This window comes from Molothrus aeneus, chromosome 7, assembly GCF_037042795.1.
Source record: "Molothrus aeneus isolate 106 chromosome 7, BPBGC_Maene_1.0, whole genome shotgun sequence".
NCBI lineage: Eukaryota > Metazoa > Chordata > Aves > Passeriformes > Icteridae > Molothrus > Molothrus aeneus.
This window is the reverse complement of record NC_089652.1, coordinates 22,813,941-22,831,264: the sequence shown is the minus strand read 5'-3', so window position 1 is coordinate 22,831,264 and position 17,324 is coordinate 22,813,941. Positions and strand designations below refer to the sequence as shown.

Genomic DNA, 17,324 nt, shown 5'->3' with positions numbered 1-17,324 from the left:
CTGCTCGCCTCGGCCCTCAAAGATGTGCCAAATTTTGTTTTTCTCAGCAAAACAGGGAAGCACTGGCACTGTGAAGCAGCCTTTGGGGATGAGGGGGAGCCCCACTGGAGTCCCTGTGAGCAACATGTAGGAGATGCTGTAGCTGCCAGCATTGCAGGGACGTGCCTGCTCACTTTCCTTCAGAATCCCTTAAGCCTAGGTGGTCAGTACAATGGTCAGTACAAGGTATGGTGATTTTTGTGAGCCAGTTGTGTTTACTGATGTGCTCGTGGAGAGAGCAGGGATGAGTGAGTGCACACAGGTTGGCAGGCTGTGGATTTTTCTGGCCTCCCTTCGAATCTGGCCTGCTGGCATGACGCTTCTATTACTGAAAATTACTTCTAGCGGGAATGCTGAATCACGTACTCCCCATAACCAGGAGATACAGTAGGATGAAGGTATCAGTCATTTACTTTTCTTTAGTGGTGTTTGTTTTTTTATTTTCCCATTTTATCTTGTGCTCTTCTTGTGGCAACCCAGGCAGTGATGCCAGCCGGCTGGGCACTTCAGCATGGTGCTTATTAGCAGAATTTTCCCTGATACTCCTTTTAAGTTTCTATTTTCAATTTTAACCTATTCTTAAGTCTCTTTATGAAGGGCTGCCTGACAAAAAAAATAATCTTCAGTTGTGTTTTACATCCTTGAGATCTTTCCAGACTGCTGGTTTGTTCTATCTCCATCTTAGTCATCCCATATTGTGCTAGATAAAATTAGCTCCTAACCTTTCCTTATAAATCAATCCCTCTGGCCCACTGGCAAAATTTTGCTCTTCTCTGAACTCCATCTGTTGAGGGTGATAGAAACGCCAGGCAGGATCCCGTAGGTTTCCATCCCACCTTCCTCCAGAGGTGGCACAAAGTGGGGGGCAGGTGGCCTCTAGTGGCCGTGGACAGCCGTGAATGTGCTGAATGGGAGCAGCAGTGCTTTTAGGCTGTGGGCTCTCCATTCTTCAGGAACAGGAGAGCTGGTAGGGTTAGAATCAGCGAACACACCTCTCATCCTCACCTCCTCTTTCGTCCCCAAAGCGTCAGAGCCTTCCAACAGCTGGGCCCTAAGTCCTGTCAGATCAAGGTGCCCACACATCGCATCATGCTTTCATTGATGGAAACCCCGTGGGTATCTCCCAGTCCCTCTGAAATTTCAAAGCAAGTCCCCAGGGCTCTCTTACTGCTACTACAACTGTCTGGCTTTTAGCTGTTCAGCCTCATTAGAGAAATGGCTTCAGCATAATTTTGAATGTGCTGCTATGATGGGTAAAGAAAGACTAGGTGCTGGACTTTCCCTCCCTTTTAACTTCATTTAGGCAGTTGGGCTGTAGTTTTAAACTCAGGATAACATCTTAGAAATCTGGTGTCAGCAGAATATGTTGCACCCAGTAGTTCTCCAGGATGTAGGTTTCCTCCCTCCCAGAGCACAAAATGCCCCTGGAGCCTCTGCCTTGCTTCAGACATACCTAAGGTTGCCCTGAAACAAAGCACATTGCTTCACAGCCCTGCTGATAGTTTTAGTTTACTTCAAAGGCCCCACAAGGCATGTTAGTGGCACAGAGGTGAAGCTGAGCATTAGCATTTCTTTTGTTAAATTACCTTACCATTTTGCTAAGTATTAGGGATTCTGCCTCTACAGGAGCTGCTGTCCAAAGCTTCATTATCTTTTTACTCCCTAAATTATAGTCCTTGCAACATGTTTTTTCAGTCATTCTGTAGCTGTGATTGTTCTGTTCCTTAAAAATGTCCAATCCTTTCTTTAACAGTGGTGATTCCATGGCCCTGCAAAGTGAGGTTCCCCTGCCAGCTCTTCCCACTGGAATAAAATGTTCCCTGCCTTCAGTTCCAAAATTACTGCTGTTTGTTTTCATGGAATTATACCCTTTTCTTGAATTAAATGCAAAAAAAAAAAAAAAAAAAGCTAAAAAAAAGACAAGTATTAACCTTTTCTCTATCATGTCTCCTACTTAAAGGATGGCCTGGATGCTGTATTTGCTGCTTAGATGTCTGTCTTGGCAGCCTATTTCTCTTGAGCTGTTGATGTCTTACTGAGGATGAAATTAGTGATGAGTCCAATGAAGTGTGTTTCAGGGGCTTCTTCCATTATGTTTTGCCTCATTCCTGATAATTAGGAAGGTAGAGCAAAGGACCATCGTTCATCAGTGGTCAGATTAGCTCCTCAAAATCTTGCCTTACAGATGGCCCTGGGATTTTTGGTTTGAATAAGTTCTTCATGTAGGCAGAGTAAGCAGACTGTAGACCTTCTGGAGATCTTCAAAGATAGAAGGGATGATGAAGTGGCCTTACTGCTTTCCTCCTTAGACAACCTTTAGTGTTTTAGTCACCTGTCTTGAACAGTGTCCCATGCTAGGTACTTCAGATGAGATAGTAAGAAGCCCCTCAGCAGATAGCCAGGACATAGACTGTAGTACTTACTCCAAAGCTTTCATAGCTGGAGAATAGCTTGTTCTGGAAGATGGGTTTAATTTCTCTTAATTTTATTTGTCATAAATACAAGTTCTTACCAGAGAGATGGCCAAGCTATCCTCTGACATTGCAGTGTTTTGCTCCTTGATGACATCACTGAAAAAAAACATTTTGTCAATTTTGAATTCATTTGTATTCTACCCTTGTAGTTTTAACAAGTGTCCCTTTTCTTCTGCTGTGAGCTGAGGACACTTTGCTTCTCCCTGTGCCCAAATCACATATATGTGTATATGCTTACATCTTCTCTGTTCCAGATGAGTTTTTTGGGATCAGTGTCTTCCCAGTGCCAGCCTCTGTACTATCTCCAGTTCTTCCTGGAGTGCAGCCCATGCTGTTTAGGCTGTGCTGCTGCTGTAGATGCTTTGACCAGAGGTATTTCTGTGTTAGTCTGTATTGCAGTCCTTGTCAAGCGTAGCACCTCTTTGCCTTCCTCACCTGCAGTTGTGTATTGAGCAAATTGTTCCTTTGTGCTGTCCTCAGGGACTTTAGCCCTGGCAGTGCTGACAGGGCACAGATCTGCAGCCTTGGTCTCTTTGCCTGTAACATGTATTGTTTTGTGTGTGGCGTGTGAATGATGAACTGTTTGTCCTTGTCCTATTTCTGTGGTCTGCACAGCTCTCTCTGTGGTTCCTTCTGGCCTTTTTTGGGATCTGTCCAGTTAAAGCTAGGTGCCACAGGACCACTCTGCTGCCTGCTCCTGGCATGTACTCCCAGCACCTCATCTCTCCGACTTTTTCTTTCCCTGGTGGTCAGTCACACCCCAGCTTTGCACTGGTGTGCTGCTGTAGAGGTGGCTGAGCAGGAAGCTTTCCTTTCTCTTGCACAGCCTATGCAGGAGCTATATGTAGCTGATGTCTCCGTTGGCCCCTCTGACCTTTCAGAGAAGGACAGGATCCCATCTATCCTTGATCAGCTGGAGCTGGTGGCCAAAGCAGCCTGGGCTGGGCCACTTGCCCCTGCACACTGCTGGGGACAGGCCTGTCCTAGTGATGCCAGGGAGGTTCTTCAGGGGCTGCTGAGGTGACCTCTGGATCAGGAGCCAGGGGCTTGAGGGCAGTGGCCAGCAGTTTCCCACGACATTCCCTTGTCCTGCCCTCTCTCCACAGGTTATGCCACTCTCCAGGTTTCCTGGGTGCCTGCCGGTGAAAGAGAAGGGTTGATATTTTGCCCAGGCCCTTAGGTCCTGAACCAAAATGGCAGCTGGAGAGTCCCCTCCCGTAGGAGATGTCTTCATCGACTTGCAGCAGGTGAGCTGGGAATCCAGCAGCAGCAGCAGCAGCAGCAGCAGCAGCGGTGGGGCTGTCTCTTCCCCGGGGGCCGTGCTCCTGCTGGCTGAGAGCGGGCCCGGTGTCCTGTGCTGCAGCAGGACAGGAGACACAGCCTGCGCTTACAGGGACAGGCTGCACCGAGCCCCGATCCTCTGCACACAGACAGCAAACTGCGGCCCAGGAAAGGCCAGGGATTGCTCTGTGAGGTCCCTCTGCCTCCACATGCCATTGGGTAGGGTACACAAGTGGCAGGAGGAGCTGAGCAGCTTGAAAACAGACTGTCCCTGTTTAGGCTGGGCTTGGGACACCTGTGCTAAGGTGAGAGGCGAAGCAGTCTCACCCACAGACACAAAGCTGCTCCTAGGCCACAGCTAAGAACAGTGATGCGAGGAGAGGGATCTCTCAGCTAAAGCTGCCTTGCTCCCTCTTTCTGCCTAGCAGATTTGTCACAGTTGGGCCTCCTCCTGTTTCCATGGAAACACGGGAGTCCACAACAGCTCCACGCTGGCATTTCGGCTATATTGATGGAAAATTTTACCAGCTGCAGCTGCTCAGGAGAAAGAAAGAAAGAAAGAAAGGCAGGCCGGCTGGCCGGCAGGCACCTGGTGATGCTCATGTCAGGGCACTTCCACCAGCAAAAGGCAGAGAAGTTCCCATTGCCTGAAACAGGAGGAAAATAGGCAGAAAAACCTGAAGAAGGCATCCAAGAGGAACGGGGAGTCTCTAGATTGTGGAGGGGAGGTGGGAAGGCACAGGGTGGTCACTGACCCAAGGGCAACTCACCAGAGCAGGGATGCTGTCTCCCAAGGGGAAATACAGAGGAGGCCTAAGAATTAGAGAGATGGCAGACTGAGCAAAAGGAAGACCAGAGAGCAGCAGTTAAATGTGAGGAGAGAGAAATTCCAGCCAAACAAAAGCTACACATTTCCTCTAATGGGAAAACTGGCACTGGCATATTCCCTTGATACCTGCCACTCAAGACTGGTGTGGAGGACCACTAAGGTATCCCTGCAGAGTGTGCCTTGGAGCTTGATGGTCCATTCTGGCACTTGGTTCTGAGCAGAGCTGTGCCTCTATGTGAGACATTGTGCCCCAGGCCTGTTGTATGGAGCCTGGTGCTGTTGGAAGGGCAGGAGGATCCAGAGGGCTTTAGGGGTCTGCCGTGTTTGATTCTTACCTGGCGGTTTCTGTGCAGGGCAGAGATGACGCAGAGAAAGCCTCTCCTGGTGCCGAGGACGATGAGGACTTGGATAAGACTTTGTCAATCGAGAGATTTGGGGACCTGATAAGCAAGTCAGCATCGAGCAATCTGGAGAAGCAAAGTCGCAGCTACAGTGAGAGTGATTTTGAATGTATGTAGGTTTTGAAACATTGTACTCCCTTCCACCCTCACCACCAGCCCTCTCTCAGTCCCACATGCTCTGCAGCCTTGTGCCAGGACTGCAGATTGTATTAGCCTGCTATTCACTTCCTTCCTCCAGAGCGTTCCCAAGGTGCTATGAACACACAGTTTAGCACCAGTGCCCACGGCCTGTTTCCAGTCTGTTCCTGTTTTCTCTGTCTCCATAGGCATAGCTACTGCACAGCCCACCCAGCAGCCGTAGCTCAGCCAGGGTGTTCGTTCACCTCCTAGACCAGTCTCTGAGGCCTCTGCAGCTACTTCCCCAAGCTGAATTTTCCAGTTTTGAAACAATTTTTCTTCCATGTGGCTGCAAAGAAACAACCAAACATGACCAGAAGCCAGGCTGTCTTCCCCAGTCTGAAAGCAGATGGCTCCAGTCAGACATGCCTGTGTATTTCTAAGTAGCACTCAAGAATCCACTGGGCTTATCTGATCAAAGAAAGGAACTGCAAAATAAAAATGGAGTGTGAATTTAAAGTGCTGTAGTTATCTCACCTGAATTCATCTGAGCAGTGTATCTGTTCCTCTATCTGCTCTTTCACGATGAAGGCAACTGGCCTGCCCAAAGTCACTTTGTATGTTAGATGAGAATGTACTGACAAGAGTGACCATAAGCTGTTGCCTGGCATAGGTGTGTTATGTTACTCTGTAGTAACAGCAGTGAAGGGCAGGAAGAGGCCCCCATCCAGCAGCCTGTTTGTGTGGCAGACACGTAGCAGTGGTTGGGAGATTTTCCCAGTCTGTGGCTCTCCACAGTCACATATTGCTTCTTTTCCAGCTTGGCTTTGATGAGCTACAACCTTGGGAACATTATGTCCCAAGTACATCACCAGGCTGTTTTCTGCTTGGCCACTCATTTCCAATGGCTGTTATAAAAGCTTGCTGGTAAAAGTCTATTACTGTAGTGCACCTCAGCTGCTGTTTTTTGCCTGTGTCATTTCTCTACAGAGGCTCCATTTAAATAACACCTCCCATCTGGGCTCACAGTCACTCATGCACATGGCTGCAAGGTGCTGATAGCTTTGCTGTGGGTTGAATTCCTGTCCTGTAGGACCTACCTGCTCAGAAGCTCTGCCTGTGTGCACAGGTGTGCGGATTGGCTTGGAGGACATGGATGATCTGCTTGAGCATGCATGGCAGAAGCTTTTTGAAAATTTTAACTAGAGATTTGTACTGTTTGGGGTTGGGTTTGTTCCCCTTATTAATAGGAGAATCATTTTTCTTTTGTCAGAATCAAGTTTGTTTTCCTCTGAACTCCTGATGTATTTCTGTTGTCTAGGGCTACATCAACCCTGGTTATCAAGAGTTTTATGCAGTTTGTATTTATAAAGCTGGAAGATCTGGTTAGGTCATTAGACTTTTAAAGATAACATACCAGCCCATAGAGGTGAATGTTCTCTGGGCTTAGAAATGTTTCCTGCCTCAGTCGAAGCCAGGAATTCCTAATATGTAGGCTCTTCCTTCTGGGCTCCCTATCTAAATTACTTTTTCATATCTCTTGTATCAAGTTCACCAAGAGATGTAATCAAACATCTGGGACACTAGTTTGGCAGTAACTTTCCATACAGGCAGGCAGTGCAAGGAAGGGAGCAGGGAGGGAGGGCAGGGACTGGATGCACAGGAGGACAAGGAGGAAGAAGGGGGAGGTATGAATCCTTTTGTGTTTAGGAGAGGTGTGTTTTTCCCACCTCCAGACCACCTCTGTGGAGATGTGATCAGTTGACCCAAGGAAGGCCGAGTGCAGGGGTGAAGAGGAGAGCAGTGCTCCCCTCTTCTGTGCCAGATCACTCACCATCACTGCCCTTCCTTGCAGTTTCCTTCTGATCCAAAACATAAATGTTTCTGTCTTGGACTGAAGTGAACAAGCCAGAAGGGAAAGATGGGCTGTGTCCTCATCAGCAGCTTTGTGCTGTTGAAGGAGCAACGTGTGTATAGCTGGGGTCTTCCTTGCTTCTTATATTAGAAATTTGTGCCTGACCTACCTGTGGCATGCTGTGGAAGTACAGCAGTAGGACAGGAGGGTCTGTCTTCCACATCTTGTGAGTGAAATAGGGTACACCCAGTTAAGTCAAAGAAAAAATCACTTCTGAGAGAAAAGTGTTTCTAAAGAGCCCAAACTCTTTCCAATGTGCAGACGTCTGACCATTCTAAATCTCCTCTAATCTTGCCACAAGCTGCTTCTTCTGAACCAGGGGGATGTGTGAAATATCCCTGCTGTTCCCAAGGGGGGAAACAAGGAAGAAAAGACTTGAGAAACCAAAGGAAAGGAAACATGACAGCAGAACAATGAACCTGCCTGGCTCTCCCAGGGAGAAGGTTACAGCCTACATTGAAAATGTCCTTTGAAGGTAGTTTTCACTATAAACAGATTTTGCTGCCATGTCACAGGAAAGCTGGGAAGGAACCAAATCTAAACCGTCTGGAAACAATTGCTCAGGAAGAGCTGCCGAGCAACACCCCCTTGCCAAGTGGCTGGTGCCCCCTGATTTCAGCCTCTCTGGGTGCAGCCCCAGGACCTGTGCATCCTGCAGACTGTCCGTGGGAGGCTTTGTGCCTGCAGCTAGCCCTGGCAGCAATGGCTTCTCTTTCTCTCACAGTGGGATGCTGAACTTACCCTCTTCCCTGCCTGGTGTGTTGCCTTTGTTTTGGAATGAAGGCTCAGAAATGTCCTTAATTTCTTCTCATTCTGTAATTCCCATGACACCCAGGTCAAACCTGTATGAATTTCTCTTTGTGGATTAGTTTAAAGAAAAGTCCTTCTGCCCTGTTTCTTTACCCTGGTTTTTAAAAGACAGCCTCCTAACTGAACCTGAATTTCAGAGGCTGGTACAACACATGCCCTCAAAGTACCTGGGATTTGGACTTAGGTTACTTCTGCACTGTTGTTTCTATGGCTGAGTAGAAGGAACTTTCTGTCAAAGTCTGGGGGATAAATAAATTACATCTATTCAACTCAAAGAAACATTATGCAGAAAAGAAATCATTATCATTTAGGATGGAAAGACCTTTAAGATCATTAAGTCCAACTGTAAACCTAACACCAAGTCCACCACTAAGCCATAGCCTAACCACTAACTAATGTCCCTAAAAAGTTTGTAAAGGACCCAAATTTTGCTTGTTTGAGGATGCAAGAAACATTTCCCCATGTTTAGGAAGAGGATGTTGCCCGTGGCAGGTCACTGCAGCTCTGCACAGCCATGCAAATGGCTTTTGGCAACACAGGGAGAGTGCTGCCTTCCCCAGGGCAGTGGAGCTGTATTGGGGTCGTTTGGCATTGCACAGGGGCTCTGTCCCCACCTATCCCAGGCTGGACACAGCCTGCCACATCAGTGAAAGAGCTTTGCTATGTCCCTGTGGGCTGGTGGCTCTCCTTGCCCTTCCTGGCCCTTGATCTTCAGACCATGCTGTTTCCTGGAGGGGCGCCTGGCAGGTTCCTCCCAGCCTCTTCCTGCCCCTGACTCTCTTTTTCTCTCTCAGTCCACCGCCAAACCTCGCACCACATCCATCATCCCCTTTCCACTCACCTCCCTTCTGCCCTCAAGTTCCAAAAGAGGCCACCCCGTGCCAGCAGGAGGAAAAAAAGAAGGAGGAAAAAGAAGAAAACTTCAATACCTCCCTCAGAGGTGACCCCCACCATCCAGGAAGAGGACGAGGAGGGAGGAGAAGAGGAGGAAGAAGAGGAAGAAGAAGAGGAGGAAGAAGGAGAATCTGAGGCAGAGGAGGTCCAGGAGAAAGAAATCTCTGCAGAATCTGAGGCTGAAGCTCGTGGGAAGGACACATCCCCTAAGCTGGAGTCCCCAAGCAAACCAAAGGCAAGGCCAGGACGTGCCTATCTGGATGGGGCTTGGAGTCTGGAGGGAGGTGGTAGGAGGGTGCCAGCAAGTATGCTGCTCAGGGATAAGAACTTGTAGCTGTGCAGTATTGTGGGAAGAGTGTTTTTGTCCTTGTCTAGTAGAGATGGCCACCAAAGGACAGTGACAGGTAAGTCATTGCTTGGTGTGGATGCAGGGGTGGGTGTGCATGAGCATTTTGAGGCTGTAAGACCCATGGGGGAAGATGAGTGTGTCTGTTCTTAAGTTTTATAGTACAGTGGAGGGCTCAGTATGAGCAGTCCCAGGGTATGGGGCATGTGGGGAAAGCCACTGTGGCCCATCTTGGGTAGGACCTGTGTGCCAAGGATTGGGGTGAAGGCTGCCTGCCCAGCTCTTGCTGTCAGGGCTGTTGTCTCTGCAGTTCACCGTTGGCAGCGATGAGGAGGAGCCCAGCAGCACTGCAGCCCCCGCGCAGTTCCACATGGAGGAGGAGTGTGGCATCCTGTCCCCCATGCCTCGCTTTGCTGACCTGCTGCAGGACAAGGGCCCTGCCTCTCTCCACAGGTAGGTGAGCGGTGCCAAGCTGCCTGCTGCTCTGCCTGGCTCAAGGTCACTGCACAGAGTCTGTCCCCAGGGGCAGTGGCTGTGCTTAGCCCAAACTTCCCTGATGAGTCAGAAGGGACATGGCCCCAGAGGGAGAGCATCTGTGAGTGAGAGGGCTGCTCTCTGGTGGGATGATGATTCCATGGGACTCCTGCAACCTCCCTGGGTCCATGGGATCCCCATAGTGCAGGGTTAGAGGCACTGGGCTGCACACCTGGAGTACCCTTCCTCCCAGCTAACTTGTGCTGTCATGCTGAGCTGCTGGCTGGGAAGCCCCAGGAGGGGACCATGAGGCCATTGACTCAGGGGTAGGTCCCTGACACTGGGCACAAGCTGATCCCACTCTGTGGTAGGGAAGAGGAGGAGCAGAAGGAGCAGCCTTCAGGTTTTGCAGAAGATGACTCCTGGCCCTGCTCCTTCTCAGAGGCTTGCTGGTCAGGGCTGGGCCATGGGACCCCAACCCCTGAGGCCACTGGCCATTGTCATTCACCCTGCTTACTACTGTCAGTTTCTTTGGTTCCTACAGCCCCCCTGGGCCTCGAGAGCGTCTGTCCCGTGGGTGGGAGAAGCGCAAGGCCTGGGGCCAGGTGGCGAGTGGCCAGAGGGGTACCTATGACTTGAAGGAGAGGATGTGCATCGGCAGCATGACCACCCTGGAGAGCGCGGCCTACCAGCGCGTCCCCACTGACGAGGCCGAGGCCCAGATGCTGGCGTCTGCTGACTTGGATGGCATGAAAAGTGAGGCTTTACAACACTACCTGTGTTACCAGTGTGTGTGTCCCTTTGTCCCGTGCTTCTCTTGCTCTCCCCTAGCAGCCTCAGGCATGGTCTTCAGCCTGCCACAGGACCTCACCTTCCTGTTCCCCAGATCCTTCTTTCCCAGCAGTGTGTCATCTCTGTTAGCTTTGCATTGTCCACAGTGCTGATCCTTATGTTTTCAGCATCTCTACTCCCACCTACCCCATGGATGCCTGCTCCACCACCCACCCCCCTGTCCTCTCCAGTTCAGGGTTCCCAGCATTTCCCTGAGACCCAGCTCTCTCCTCTCCTGACACACTTTCCCAGCAATCAGCCCTCTGTGTGACACGCTGCCAGCTCTGCTATTGCAGAAAACCTGAGGTGAGGAGCCTCCCCTCTCCTCTGCTCTCCTGCAGAGGCAGCTGCCTCCTCTGGAGCGCCTCAGAGGGGGACTGCCCCTGTGCGTGGCACGAGGACAGAGACAGAGACGTCATGGAAATGCACGCTCCGGGCCTGAGGACATGGAGAATTCAATAGGTTGCTCTGCAGGCTGGAGAGGGAGGGAGACACCAGAGGGGAGTGAGGGAGAAAAGCAGTGCTGCACATGCAGCCTGGCTGTGCCCGGGCCACGGGTGGTGCATCCCTGGCCATCTATCACAAGACCCCACGGAAAGCGAGGACCCTGCTCTGGAGGAGCTGGTGGGCAGCCCCCGGCAGAAGCATCCCTGGGTGGAGCCAGTCTTCCTGGAACCTCATCAGTCCTCGGGGCTGCTGCAGCCGGCACCTTCATGCCCCGTGAGCAGGGGAGCGAGGCACCGGGGCTGGCCCCAGGGCTGTGCTGAATCCCCCGGGGGGCAGCTTGCTTCCCACACGTCAGACTGGCTGTCCTGGCTCCTCATCTGAAGGCGTGTCGTTCATGACACCTGACCCCTGACCTTCACAAGGACAACATGACAACCCTTCAAGAGCGAGAGGAGCCAGCAAAGGAATCAGAAGGGGGCAGCAGCCCGGAGGTAGTGATAAGCACCTGTATTCGCAACTCACTCGGCTATGAAGACTTTGATGAATTTGCCTTCAATTTTGAAGACTATGATTTATGGGAGGCCATCAGAAACCATCTGGGCTACCCAGGCGGGGAGCCCACCTGTAAGTACCAGAGCAGTGACCCCGTGATTGCAGCTGTAGATCAGAGCCCCCTGCTACAAGTGCATAACCCCCCTCCTGTGTTTGTTGTCTGTACCCTCTCCATGTCAGGTTGGTCTTCTGGTTTAGAGAAGTGCAGTCTGCCCCACTGTGTGTCTGGGGACACCAGAGGAGCTGCCTGAGGCCTGTGTGTCTGTGTGAGGTCTTACAATCTGTGTTGTAGTGCTGAGGTGCTTTCCCCTGTGTGTCTTGCTCGAGCAGCTCCAGAGACAGCTGCATCTTGCTGTTTGTGCTTATCAGGATGTGGCCCATGCCGTGGGCAGAGAAAAAGCAGCTGTTCTGAGGTGGGTAAGGACAAAGAGATTTCCCCTTCCATTTGTAGCACAAGGTGACAGTGTGCTGCTGCTCTTTTTCCTGGAATTTGAGTTGAGGTGCGGATCTGACAGCAGAGGTGGGTATCAGGTTCTAGCTCTGCACCGTAGCCTAATTGCCCAAAGGAAAAAAAAATAACCTAGGCTTTGTATCTGCATGCTTGAACATGGCTGTGAAACTAGCTGATAGCAGGCTGGCTGGTGTGCCTGGAGAAAAGAGGAAGAAAGGAAGCAAGAGTGGGAAAAGCAAGGAAGGAGAGAATAGGAATCTTGAGAGTCAAGAATGTCTTCCTGTTCTCTGCATCTGTTTCTGTACCTTCACATCCCTTGCAGAGCAGTCTCTGAGCTGTCTCAGAGACCATGCAGAAACCAGAGCCTGACTCCCATCTCTCACAGGGCTCCTTCCTTGGTGCATGTTGCTAAAAGGTGGCCCACCTTGGGAGTGGTACTGTTTATAGCCATGGCTCATGGGTGATTGTCCAAATATCATCATCTGGATCATGTGTTAATTTTTCAAGGGATTTTAGGAGTGCACATGGGAGGGTGATGTCCCAGAACTAGCCCACTAAACAGCTTTACACAAAAGAGTGGGAAAGCAGAGTGATTGTAACTGGAGCTCAGGATGCCTTGGTTCAGCTTCTGCCTCTGCCACAGACTGTTTGATCTCAGGCAAAAAACTGAATTTGCCCTGCCTCTCAGTCCCAATATTGTGTTCTCTTTGTCATCTGTTCCATCTTTACAAGCCCTCAGGAAAAAAATGTCTGCCTATGTGCTTCTGCAGGGACCAGCTAGTGGGGATTAGCTTCTGGCTGTTACAGTAACAACTCTGCTACTTGTTACTGTAAATTGATAGGGCATATAATAGTAGCAAAGTTCAAAATAGAAACCTGGAGCAAATTGGTCCCATCATCTGTCCCAAGCTGAATGAGCTGTAAATTAAAAGTGTGAAGAAATTGTTCCAGGTTCACCTTGGAAAACATGGATATTCTTGGGAAGGTAGAAGGGGCAGATCACTCTGCAGGGTGTGATAATGCATCACTTACAAAGTGGGGAAATTGGGCTTTCTAGTATTTAACACATTCATTGATTGCTACAGCTAATACTGTAGGTGCTCTGTACAGTAAACTCTTAATTGTATAATGACTCCACATTGTGGATTAATCCTGCAGAGAGGTATGGCAGAGTTAGACATGGCCGAGACACCAGAGTCTGTTTTGTGTAGAGCCAGCTCACTTTCAGCCAGTGCCACTTGCCCAGCTATTTACTCCATGGCAATGCCTCTGTCAGGACCAACTCAGATCCAGAAGGAATATATTTTGAACAGAATGGAGTCCTTGGTCTCCTTGCATTCTTTAAAGTGTTTGGAGCATGGGGAGTGCTGGACCTGGCACCTGGTTGGCAGCAGGGCTGAGCTATCCCTATCACATTGAACTTAGCATCAGCCAGGAGAGACTTGGACTCTGTGCAGGACAGGACAGTAGCTTTTTCCAGAAGCCGGCATGGGGCTGTGTCTTACAGTATGTTGATTAGCATTTCATTTAGTCTAGTTTTAAATATTTCAAAAATCTGAGTTTTAAGTATCTTTTCATATATTTCAAGAGTCCGAGTTTAAAGTCTTTTTTCTTGCTATAACTTAAGCATTAGGGTGGATGGGCAGTGTGCATTATCCTTGTGATGCCAGGATAGCAGGTTGCTGTCTAGTACTGATACAAATACTTGGATGCCTCTTTCTGGTCTTCCTTCTTGTGGATTGAGGGAAATGAAAGGAGGGGAGCAGGAGCTATTGAAGGTCTAAATTGAAGGCAATTGCCTGCTAGCAAAGGCATTCTTGGGGAAGACTTTAACCAGTGCAGTCATATTTGTCATATTCAGATTTAAGCTGGTGGAAAAGGAACTTGTTCACCTGAAGAAATCTGACTGTGGAAGCTAACGTGACGAGATCATCTTCTGGAAGAGACTTTAGGAGATGCTGTATGGGAGGGTGACATACCAGTTCATTGTAGTGGAGCTACCATAGGAATTGCTCTCTGTCCTTTGACATCACTGTCTTCACACTCAGATCCTGGGGAACACTGGAGAGGAGCTACAGCAAGAGCAGCACTCCTTGGGGAGTTTGGCTTCAAGCAAGAAGGACAGACATATGCCTCAGCATATCACCCTTTGGTCTCAGTCTAAGATCCTGTCCTGAATAAAGACTTTTAGGTGCTCTCTTGAGCTTGACTTTCATTGGGGAAGGCACCAACCTTACAGGACACAGAAAGGGTCTCTGTAGAGCAGCCTGGACCACTTCAGCTGGGTTCTGCATGGGACTCCAAAGCCAGTGGTTCTCCTAAATTAAGATCAGGTGCCCATCCTGCTCCTATAAGTTGTATCCCCCAGCTGGCATCTCAATAGCCAAAACACTACCAAGGAAGAGCAGCAAAGTAGATCTCTCCTTAGTCTGCTGTAGGTAGGGCTCTGGAGATGTGCCTTCACCGATGCTCTCTGACCCTGCAGCACTCTGATTCCTGTCCCTGTCAGTGAGTGTGGGAGTCACTGGAGGTGCTGTCAGGGAACGTGGCTCCTTGCTTTTTATCTGTCCTCCAGCCATTGTCTGGCTAAAACTGTGGATACTTTCTAGGGCTGTTGTTGAAGAGCACTGTGTAATAAGTTGTCATTGCTGAGAGTAAAGCTTGCTGTCCTTTGTCTTGCTGGGTAGAGTGTACTTGGAGCCTGGTTTCCCAGGGACACAGAGAGAAGGAGTCCCAGGGTGCATAGGAGAATCAGAAGCTGCAGGGGTTGGAGCAAAGGTGCCAGATACCAAGATCATTTGCATGCTGGACTGCTTGTTTCATGCATGAGCTCATACTGAGTGTGCTGAAGTGGCTGCTGTGCGTGCAGGAACTGAGAAATCCATGTGAAACTCCATGGAAGCCCCACACGTGCCCGGCTCCCAGAAACGTTCGTAGTGGTTATTGGGCTGGTATTGGCTCCTATCGACATTGCAGGGCAGTAAGTGGAGCAGGGAGGAGTCCCACCATCAGCAGGACGTGCATCAGCAGGGCAGCCAATGGGGGAAAATGCCCTCAGGCTCAGTATTGATTCCTTTTATATTTAATTTAGCGACCCAGATTTCCAAGGTGCAAGACCATGGTATGCCTGGCCTGATGCTGGGTGTGTCTTTCCATGCCAGAGGTGTACAGATACTTTTCTGCAACATCAAAGAGGCCACTCAGACTTAAAGCCCTGTGCTTTTTACTGTCTCTCATACCCTGAAAGCTGCAGGTCTTGAAGCTAAGTGCAGAAAGATATATGCAAGCAGAACATTCACCCTGGCCAATGGAAAACTGCCCTTGCTCTGTCAGGGAGGAGACCTTGGCATTGTCTTACAAGCACAGCCAGCAAACCTCAATTGACCAAAGCTGATCAAAAGCCCTGACTCCATAATCTAGTTGGGTGAGCCTGCCCATCCTGTAATGAGGCTCTGAGGGTTTCCATATTCCTGTGGGTTGTCTGTGCTGAGAAAGATACACTTGCTGTCCCTGGGTAGTGTCCAGGGAAATCCTCCGTGGCAGGCTGTTGCCTGGTGCTGTTTTCTGGGTTTGCAAAAAGGCTAGCATGGTTGTGGCTGCATTTTGGTGGGCACTGGCTAGCCAGCAGCACAGTGATGGGTCTGTAGAGCAGCCTTAACAGCCTTTGTGAGCCTTTGTGAGGCTTTGCCTCAGCCAGCCAGTCTCTAACTCAGACCTTTTTGAGGGCATTACAGCAGCACTGCGGATCATTTAGAAGCAGTGATAGCTCAACTTCACTGCCAGCCTCCGAGCCAGCCCCAGGCTGCAGTGTTATCCTACCGTCTCGTCACACAATTAAATAAAACAGACATTGATATTTCCTTATGTCTCCCAGACCAGCAGCTAAATATCCTTCCCTTTCACTGCCCTTCATGCTTGCTGAGCACCAGGCCTTCCCTGGTGCAAGGGGTGAGGCCCAGCCAGGTGCCTGCCTTTGCTGTGTGGGTGCAGAACTGTGCAGGAAAGGCTGCAGGTTGCTTTTTGTTGGGGGAATATGGGGAGGATTCCCACACCACTTTTTCGAGTACCATGAGTAAAAGCATTTGTGATGAAGCCCCAAGTGTAAGCACAGCCTAGGAGGAAGCCTTCTCTGTGAAGAGTTTAGCTCACATCTCTGGAAGAGATGAAAGTAGGCAAATAAGGCAGAAAGGATCTTCAGAATTCTGGCAGAGGATGGTGAGTTCTCCAGTTGCCAGGGCTTTGATAGCCTAAGTTAATGAGCAAAGGACGTGCTTGGATGTGTTTCCCTGCCAGACATTGTATATCCATTAGACAAATTGGTGGCTTTTTTTCCTTTCCTGTGTCTTCAGGCCACCGCTTTGAAGATAACCCAGGTGTGAGGAGACATCTGATGAAAAAACCATCTCGGAGTCAGGTCACCAGGACAAGTAAAAAATTAGCATCAACTCCATCTGTCAAGAAAAAGAAGAAGAAGAAGAAGTTGGATAGAAAGCCCCACGAGGTATCCATGTGCTGTCCTCCCACACTTGTTCAGAAGCCAGAAATCAGGACTAGAAACATGCAATTTATAAAGTGATGTGTTTCAATATAATTATTTACATGACCTTGAGGGTGACATTTCATGCTGTTATCCATTACCATGAGAGCCGAAAATACACTTTTTTCAATATAAGGGGAGATTTTCCTGTAACCACAAAGCTCTGACTTTAGGAAAGACATTTAAAAGTCACAGAAATGATGATGTTGTTGTGGAAGTTGGCAGCACAGTAACATCACTATCTTTGGTAAGTGTGGGAAATTTAGGGGGACACAAGAGGAAGGCAGAGGACAAAATTGCAGCAGTTTGGTAGAAAGGGATGCCGCATTGCATTATTCTCTCTTTTCTGCCCACATCATGTGACTTGGAGCTTTCTGGTGCTCCATGTGCTGATGGAAGCTCCTGCCATGCTGTCGGTGATATTTATCCTGGCTGCTTCTGTGCAATAAACCTGTGGTTAAACCATAGAAGGTTTGTTCCAGTGTCATGTCAGACCAGGCAGTACCTTGAGAAGAGAGCTGAGGCTTCCTATGTGCTGCTAGTAGAGCTGTATGCATCTCGTGTCCTTGTGATCCACACTAGGTGTTTGTGGAGCTGAATGAGCTGGTGGTGGATAAGAACCAGGAGATGCACTGGAGGGAGACAGCCCGCTGGATCAAGTTTGAGGAGGATGTGGAGGAGGATACAGCAAGGTGGGGGAAGCCCCATGTGGCTTCACTGTCCTTCCGCAGTCTGTTGGAGCTCAGGAAGACTATTGCCCATGGTGAGTGAGGAAGAGCAGACCAGGGTTTGTCTCTTGCTCTAGGACAGGTTTTGCTGGATAGCTTCTGTCACTGTTAGGTCCCTCACTGGAGGCATGAAACAACATCTGTGTCCAGGCTTCATGGAGGGTCTGTGGAGACAGACAACCTGCAGCCTGTTTTCAG

General features: G+C 49.5%; 1 protein-coding gene across 2 annotated transcripts in view; it reads left to right on the top strand.

Annotated features, from left to right (window-relative positions):
- Nucleotides 1–17,324, top strand: part of SLC4A3 (solute carrier family 4 member 3) — a 31,899-nt gene that overhangs the window by 1,323 nt on the left and 13,252 nt on the right. For both annotated transcript variants that reach the window (XM_066554039.1, XM_066554037.1), the window contains exons 2-8: nt 3,620–3,760; nt 4,977–5,133; nt 8,661–8,995; nt 9,417–9,559; nt 10,125–10,336; nt 16,211–16,362; nt 16,981–17,161. In XM_066554039.1, the coding sequence (XP_066410136.1) occupies nt 3,707–3,760; nt 4,977–5,133; nt 8,661–8,995; nt 9,417–9,559; nt 10,125–10,336; nt 16,211–16,362; nt 16,981–17,161 (1,234 nt within the window). In that variant the 5' untranslated portion in view covers nt 3,620–3,706. The remainder of the gene's footprint in view (nt 1–3,619; nt 3,761–4,976; nt 5,134–8,660; nt 8,996–9,416; nt 9,560–10,124; nt 10,337–16,210; nt 16,363–16,980; nt 17,162–17,324) is intronic.